This window comes from Mastomys coucha, unplaced genomic scaffold (assembly GCF_008632895.1).
Source record: "Mastomys coucha isolate ucsf_1 unplaced genomic scaffold, UCSF_Mcou_1 pScaffold6, whole genome shotgun sequence".
Lineage (NCBI taxonomy): Eukaryota > Metazoa > Chordata > Mammalia > Rodentia > Muridae > Mastomys > Mastomys coucha.
The window spans coordinates 35,220,433-35,229,340 of NW_022196912.1; the positions used below are offsets into that span (position 1 = coordinate 35,220,433).

The 8,908-nt window shown below is 38.8% G+C and overlaps 1 protein-coding gene across 5 annotated transcripts in view; it reads left to right on the forward strand.

The window, feature by feature from the left end:
- Positions 1-8,908, forward strand: part of Nbas (NBAS subunit of NRZ tethering complex) — a 386,817-nt gene that overhangs the window by 40,614 nt on the left and 337,295 nt on the right. For all 5 annotated transcript variants that reach the window (XR_004114347.1, XM_031356464.1, XM_031356465.1 and 2 more), the window contains exons 11-12: positions 1,861-1,929; positions 6,718-6,846. Coding sequence is in view for 4 of the 5 variants with exons in the window: in XM_031356464.1 (XP_031212324.1) it covers positions 1,861-1,929; positions 6,718-6,846 (198 nt within the window). In the remaining variant the exon portion in view is untranslated. The remainder of the gene's footprint in view (positions 1-1,860; positions 1,930-6,717; positions 6,847-8,908) is intronic.

Sequence of the window (8,908 nt, forward strand, 5' to 3'; positions counted from 1 at the left end):
TCTGCAACTCCTTCCGTGGGTATTTGGTTCCCCCCTTTTAAGAAGGAATGAAATGTCCACCTTTTGGTTTTCCTTCTTGAGTTCCTTGTGTAATGTGGGTTGTTCTTCCTGTATTCCAAATTTCTGGGCTAATAACCACTTATCAGAGAGTGCATACTGTGTTTGTTCTTTTGTGATTGGGTTACCTCACTCAGGATGATATTCTCCAGATCCATCCATTTCCCTATGAATTTCATAAATTTATTGTTTTTAATAGCTGAGTAGTAGTCCATTGTGTAGATGTACCACAATTGAAAGTTATTATTATTAGTAGTATTCCAGCTAAACTGTTTGTGAGGTTCTCATTTACATTGTTTTCTTTCTCTTGTATTCTGTTGTTTTTTGAAGGAAATGTTGGGAGATTTGTAGCTATGCCATCACTGATATCTTCAGTTCTTTAAAAGCTCTGGTGGCATAATTGTTAACTTTACTGCATAGTAAACCCTTTTGCTCTCAGATGATTTATGTATATGTATGTGTGTTTATCTGTGTAAGTTTGTATCCACCATATATAAGTATGTGCAGTGGCTGTGGAGGCCAGAAGAGGGCAGTATAACCCAGGAACTCGAGTTGTGATTGTGAGCTACTGTGTGAATGCTGGAAACTGAAACTGGGTCCTCTGCATAGTAGTAAACACTCTTTAAGTACTGACGCATTTTTTTTTCTGGCTCCATTGCCTTGTTTTGAGCTTTTGAGACATGGTATCCTACTTAGCTTAGGGTGGCATGGTACTTAGTATGTAGTGTAGGGTGGAATCAAACTCATGATAGTTCTATGGTAGTCCTGAGTACAATGGGGATGAGCCACCAAATTTAGCTTCCATTTTGCTTATTACAATACTGGGGTCAAATTCTTACAGTGCAAAATCATTTGTTTTAAAGCATGTAGTTTAATGACCAAGGAAATAAGTGCTAGGTCATATGATGATTTTATTTCAGCTTTGAAGATCTACTAAACTTTTCCACAGTGGCTGTACTATTTTATAATTCCCAAATAAGGGCATGGCAGCTCCAAATTCTTGACATTCTCAATAACACCTTTTCCCTTCCAAAAATTATAGTCACCTCTTTTCTTGTTTTAAATGTTGGTTTCTAAGTGTTATTTTCCCTTTGGATTTTGAAAGAATAGGTTCAGTTCCAAATGAATGACATTCCTCTAGGAACTTTTGAATTTTTCCATGGTGATAGTGTCAATCTGAGCCTCAGATGAGAACATGCGGTGATTCTGGTTTACCTGAGCTGCGTTAGATCTATTATTTGCTTACTGAGAGAAGTATTTGATGGTGCTTATCTTGTAAGCCCTTATCACTTGGTAGATTCTCCTTCCTCATCAGAGTATCAACAAGACCCCCTGTACTTGTGGCTTTTACTCATTTGTTTAATTTTTGAGACAGTTTCACAGAGATTACCTGCCTCTGCCCCCTGGGTGCCAGGATTACAGACTGACTATCTATCTATCTATCTATCTATCTATCTATCTATCTATCTATCTATCTATCTATCTATCTCCATCCATCCATCCATCCATCCATTATTATTATTATTATGATTATTTTAAGTTAATTTACTACTGGGACACTTGGACTTGGTACCATGTTGAATCTGCACGCATTTTCTATTACATTGGATATGTAAGAGTCTGGCCTCATGCATGTAGCACTCATGTGTTCACTGAGCTGCATCTTTAGCCCCACTGGTGTGCCTCTTATGTAGTATTAAAAATACTTGATTTTCTGTGCTTTCTATTTCTTGATAAAAGGATTTTAGATAATCAAAAATATTCCATTAATCTTTCTTTATATGATGTCTTTTAATTTTGTAGGTGCCAAAGACACTGGGATTATTAAAGCTGTTAAGTGTCAAGTTTTATACTCGCCAGGGACAAGAACAGGTAATGTGAATTTGCTTATCTTTGTTTCTCAAACTCAGCAGAGTTCTTCAGGGGTAAAGTGAAGTGAGTGATGCTTGTATTAGTCGGGCATCTTGTCAGGCTAGCCACATACCAGGCACACAGCAGAGGCAGACAAGCTCATGGATTCAGAAGTTTGCATCCATCAGGGTAAAGGGAGCTTGTGGAGCATGATTGTTTTCTCAGGGCAGCTGGGAGACTGGTGGGGTAGCTTACTTCACAGTGGGGAAGGGCAGGGTGAGGCAGAATCAGAAAGAGGTGCAGTATGCTTCCTCCAGCCAGGCCTCACCTTCTACAGCTCCACTTCTTCTAATTCTGAAACCGAATCTGTCTATAGATTAGACCATTTAATAAGTTGGAGCCCTTGTCAGCTAATCCTGTCTGGAATAGCCTTGTACTTCTTTATCTGATCAAGGGGACAGTCAAGGGAACCATCATGAATCTTGAACGTTTTCTAGATCTCCTCCTGGGTGTTTGTAACAGTAAACATTTATAGAGAAATTTCCTGAAAATTTGTGTATTTTAGTATGTATTAATCTTAAAACAACAGAATACAAATGGTTCCTTTGGAGGATGAATATCTAGTCTGAACAAACCCTCGTCCTAGACACAATCTATCTCTACTGATTTCTTACTTCAAAAATTGTATGAAGCTTTTAGTCTCATCTATAGAGATCTGTGTGTGTCATAAAATTAAGAAATTCATTCTCAGCTGTGAGGTTACTGATTGCCCAGTAGGAAACAAGCCATGCTGATCTTTGTTGGTATGGCCACAGGACAGAGGCCTTGGCAGTGCCACTGAATGTATATAGGTGGTCCACACAGCAGGAGGGAGGGAGGTACATTGAGGGAGGTGGGTACATTGTCTCTCCTCCATCTCTATGGAACATCAAATCTTACTCTTGTCTTGGAAGAATGTAACAAGAGTTCCATTGCTACGCTAGTATCCAGCATATTTTAAGTTCTAATTATTTCTTGCCATTGAAATTCATTCATTCAGCACAATCATGTATCTGGATAGAATGGTTATTCTCTCTGTAGGTTTGAATAATATCAGTGCCCTTGTGTCTACAAGATCTCTTATCTTTACTCTGCACATTTACGAGTTTCTAGTTGGCATTCTCTAGTTATTTCCTGGGGTTACCTTCAAATTGCAGACAAAGAAGCATATGTAAAACTAAATGTGTTGGTTTCTGCCTTGAAGTGTGTTTTCCTAATGTGCTGTGTTGCCTGTGTTGGTGTTGTAGCACCATGCTGGTGTTCAGGGATATTGTTTCCCTTTCTCCTTTGCATTTTCCATAATGAGTTCTAAGTACTACTCTGTACCTTCAACAAGGGTTCTCTGTTGCTGTTACTTTTGTCCTGCTCACTGTACATAATAGAGAGTGCAGAGCCTTAGTATCCTATTTTCAAGGTGGGTAATGTGCAGGACATTTCTTCAAAGCCCACAGTGTGATGGTGGCAGACCCAGAAGCAGGGCAAAGTAGGGCAGTAGCACACACTACCATCAACTGAAGTAGAGTAGAGGAAGCATCCAGCTCTTTGCATGGTTTGGTTTGAACCTTGAGGAGCAGAGGTTCCCAGCGGGGAAGGAGAGGCTAGGTGCTCCCGTGTTGGGGTCGAGTATGACTGGCTGTCAGGAGTTGGCTGTGCTGCCATTGGGATACACTGATGGCTCCAGCAGCTAGAGAACCAACAGGCACTGGGATTTGGCTTCCCAGGTAATAATTTCCATGTCCTTATGTTTCGGGTGATATAATTATAGCAGTACTTGGAATATGGCCTATCTAGGGGATTGATAATTTTGATTCTTTGCTGCGCCATCTCTGGTTCATATTAGAAATATGTGTCAGCTGATTTGATTTCTTAGAAGGAGGTGTGAGTCTGTATGGTTCGCTTCAAGAGAGTAAAGAGACCATTTCTCTTTATGGTCACACCACCTGGGAGCTCCAGTTGCATGCTGTTTCTGCCCTGCTGCTGCCTATTCTCATCAGGTGGAATTTGCTCTTGTTCATTCTGTCAGGTTGCTCTGTGACTGAGCGATGCAGAGAGAAGCAAGCAATAATTTCATTGTATTTTGATCCTGCATTGAGACATACTATCCCCAAATCCTTAACTTGTCTGAGCTTTGAAAAAACACATTTTGAATTTAGTATTCTAAACCTAGTGCTTTCCAGAAAATATCTGAATGTTAATGTGTGTTATCTTATTTGTACCTAGACATTTCTATTTGTAGCCTGTAGATTTTTAGTGCTGTAATTTCAGAGCTATTGGGGCTTAGGGAGAACCTAAGGAATTCCTGTTGAGAACAAAGTCTAACTATCACGTAATTTCCCATGATCTCACAGGAAGCCCTATGACTGGCGTGATAATGTCTGTTTTCTTGATTAAGAAGTTGAAACCTCCAGACAGGTGGGCTGCCCAGTACCCTTAGCCAGACAGAGTCAGGCTTGTTCTTAGAAGAACTTTGGTAGGTGGTATTTTTCACTTCTTTGGCTGTGGAGCAAAGCATTTGCTGGACAGTTGAAGAAATAGAAAGCAAAGTGTGTTGCACTCAAAATGAGCCAAGACCACAAGTTACAGTGTGCTCTGGAGGGATGGATGATCTACTCTACCCTTATATAAAATAACTGTTATACATAATGCAACTGCTTGACAGCAGTTAAGGTTTCTTTTAAGATGTATTCTGAGGCAGGAGGATTATTAAGTGTTCTAGCCCTATCTTGGGAGAGAGTAAGACCTGTCTCACAAATGAAAAATAAACAAACTTTCTTGTAGATATGAATGTTTTAAAATGATTTGCCCTTTTCTGTTTAACCATCCAGCTACTATTTGGTTTATTTTTTTCATGTTTACTTGTCAGACTTTAAATCAGTGGCTGTCACATTGTAGACAATTGATGTGTGATGGTAGCTGTTAGTGATCTCTTAATTTCTTCATGTTAACAATAGGACCAATAATTAGTAGCTGGATTTCAGTTTGTTTTGTGGGTAGGTATGCATGATGTGTTTATAAGGTGTGTACCTGTATGCTCACATCTGTGTGTGCACATGTTTCTGTGCTCATTTCATGCTATGTAGAGGTTAGAGAACAACAGTGGCTGCCAGTTCTTGTCTTCTGCCTTGTTTTACGAAAGGATCTCATTGTTATTCACCACTGTGTAAGCCAGGTTACCTGGCTCAAGAGCTTCAGAGACTCTGGTCTCTGCCTCCAAGCTTGCTGCAGGAGCCTGGGATTGCAGATGCATTCTCCCATGCCTGGTTTGTAGATGGCTTCTGGTGTTCAGACTCAGAGCCACACATTGTGAGGTAAGCACCTTTCCCTACTGAGCCATCGCCCCAGACTTCCACATTCATTTAAAAATGATGGCTTCATGTGCCTATATCTCATAGGGCTCTGAATGACTAGCTGTGTTAGTGCTGTGTGTGCCTTAATACTGCAGTAATGTCTAGAATTAGTCATTCTAATGTTCTGAGTGGAACTGGCTTGGAGTTTTTTTTTTTTTTCTTGAGACTTTTTTTCTTCTTCATACTTTGAGGATGGCTGTCACTTAGTTTGAAAGATTCCTTTCTGCTTACCTCCCCCCCATTCCATCCTCCCTCCTCCCCCCCTCTATAGAATATTGTTTATTCTAAGTTACACTAGACTAAAGTATATAAACTTAAAAGAACAGCCACTTGAGGTCAAATTAGGGTCTCATAGTTGCTAGCCAAGTGTTGGATCCTTAACATCTGGCAAGCTTCCTGAGGGCAGGGATTTGTGTTTTGTTTACTGCTGCCATCAGAGTGTCAATACAGACTCTGGCATGCAGCATTTATTGTTCAATATGTAATATTCAGTAAATATGTGTAGAATGTTAGAGGAACTTCACTTAGAAAATTACATTTTATTGATTTGACATTTCTTTCTTTAAGAATATGTAAAAACTTAAAACATTTTGAATGCATTCCCTGGTCTTCAGTACTCTTATTTTAATAACACTTGTACAGTCGAAGGGTGTAGGTAATGGAAATCACTCATTTATAGTGTTTTATATAGGTGATAAGCAACTGAAGAAAGTGGGCTGTTTTAAATTAATCTCAGTACAAGACTCTATTTAACATCACAACGGTCCCTTGTCTTAAGGAAGATGGAAATTTTATTACAGTATTTGAATGAAGGTACAAATATTTAATTAGTGCTTTTAATTAAGAAAAGATCCAATGGACATTTGAGCAAATACTTTAATGTAAGCAGGCAGGCACATGAAATTGTGTTGAGTTAACTGTGGGCTAATGACTTTGTGAAATAGCTTTATTGAAATCTTATAGTCACCTTTTAGTGATTTGCTGGTTCTTATTGTAGTCACAGAATTGTACAACCATCTTAGTCCCAGTTTTAAAAACTTTTTTTTTTTTTTACCTTGAAAAAAACACGTGCCCCTTAATCATTACTCCCAAGTATGGGTATATATTTCTAAGAATTCATGATCTATTAAAGTATAACTATAAAATTGGGATATCTTGGTGAGTGCTCTGGGAATACATTTCTGGATTGCATATGTAGGTCTGGAGTAGAATGTAAGCTGTACTCTGTAAAGTAGGCAAGAAACTTGCCAAAGCAACAGCGCTGTCCCTCATGCTGGGGCACCGTGAGCTCTGTGTGAGGTTGGCAGTCCTCCACTGCTCATGATGGCATGTAACATGCAAATTGCCAAGCACTGTTTTAATTCTGAAAGCTCTTTCTATCCACAAGTCTTTTGTGCTTACTGCGCACACTGTTCCTACACAGGATGGAATCTTCAAGATGAGCCTTTCTCCTGATGGGAGCCTACTTGCCGCAATTCACTTCTCAGGGAAGCTGAGCATCTGGGCCATTCCATCTCTGAAGCAACAGGGAGTCTGGAGTCAAGATGAGCAGGTGCGTCTGCTGGCAGAGCACTGCTGAGGTTGTGGACTGGAGTGGTAACTCGAGATTGTTGATGCTTTTCTCACCTACAGAGCTATTATTTATCCTCATCTTTCCAAATTTATCATAGTCTTAAGTCAAATTATAATATCAACCTATAAGGACAAAGCCACTGAAAGAGCAGGTTCTATGTGTCAGTTCTAACTTGTCATGGGGCACACTCTGCACACCAAGTAGGTTCTAGGGCATTCTTTGTTCATTAATGCTGAAAATCAAACCAAAAAACACCCCCTCCTAAACACAACCAACCAACCAAAAAAAAAAAAAAAAAAAAAAAAAAAAAAAAAAAAAAAACAAGAACAAAAACTAAAACCAAAAAACAACAAAAAAAAAAAAACCCCAAAACCAAACATGTTTTAACAATTTGGATATAAATGCTAAAAGAATTACTTTTCTTTCCAGGATGTTGTAGCTCCTGTAAGTGTAGCTATACTTAGGGTCTGAAGGCAGTGGGTTTCTGTCCCTACAAGGGACATGGAGAAAGATGGGACATTTTTATCTTTTAATATCTTGAAATAACAAGTTTTAAGAATTAGCTGATTTTGGTCTTTAGTAAAGGTAAACTCACCCATTTTAATTTATATTCATAATGTAATTATAAATTAAAGTTATAATTTAAACTTATAAGGGAAAAATGGGGAGCCATGCATTATGACAGAGTAGAAATTTATTATTATTATTATTCTTTAAAGTATATTCATGTTCTAGATGTATTCATTTTCTCTTATGTGTATGAACATTTTTTAAAGCTGCTTATATGGATGGGTATGCACTGTGTGCATGCTTGGTGCCCACAGAGGGTAAACAGGGGCATTTTGATTTCCTGGAACTGGAGTTAAGGATGGTTATGAACTACCATGTGGGTGCTGGGAACCCAGGTTCTCTGCAAGAATAATAAGTGCTCTTAAAACAGCTAAGCCACCTGTACAGTCCCTAGTATTTTGTATTTTTGTGATAGAGTGTTCCTGTGTAGTTCTGCTGGGCCTCCTGTGTCCTGGGTAGACCAGGCTGGACTTGATCCTTTAGTGATTGCTTTAGTTGTTTTCTGCAGGCACGAGCCATCATGACTGTTTCTTACCTTATTGTTATCTTATCAATATGCAACTTTGGGATTTCCCACCACTCCTACTAACCATCCCTTCAGTTTAATGTAGAGTCCACATGTCGACCACACTCTCTCTCACTCCATCTGAAGAGATGCTCCTGAGCATAAAACTCAGGAGATGGATTGATAGGGCACATTTTTTCTAATATTCTGAAACCATAGCTAAGTAGAGTGATTGCCTCTTACAGGGGCACAGTGCTTTAACTGTGTATGTTGATTGGGGTATGGCTTAATCTGATTAACACATATGACTTGTGGCTTCTCTTTCCTGAGGCACAATAGCAAGTTTGTCTTTGCATTATTTAGATAGTCTCCAAATGCAGCATGTTTTCCCTGGCTATATGTGGTAGTCAAGTGTTCATTTTCTTTCACATGGGAGGCTTATGATCTGCCTGTATTTGGAAGTATCTTTTTAAAGGGTGAGATTTTGAACAGTGAGGACACCTCAGCTTTCTATTTCCTTTCATTATATTCTGTCACATAATAAAAATATTGACCAATTTCTGAAGTACCCTTAATATTCCATCGATAATCTCAAATATAAAGTGCATTCACTATTAATGGTAAAATTGATCAATGTGCTTTTGATGTTTGTTGAGAGTCTGAAGGGCTTCCTTTGCTCCTTGAACTCCTTATGAGATGTGCTCATCATTAGTTGTAACCATTATGATTAATCACTCTCTAATATTATTTGTTAATTAGATTTTTTTAAAAAATTGAAAATAGTTTCTCTTTTTTATACAGTATATTCAGATTACAGTTTTCCCTCCTTCAACTCCTCCTAGACCCTAGTTAAGTTTTTTTTCTTTCCATGTGTAAGAGGTTTAATTGAGAGGGTGTGGGGCTAGTGGCGCGGAAAGAGACAGACAGAGAGAGAGAGAGAGAGAGAGAGAGAGAGAGAGAGAGAGA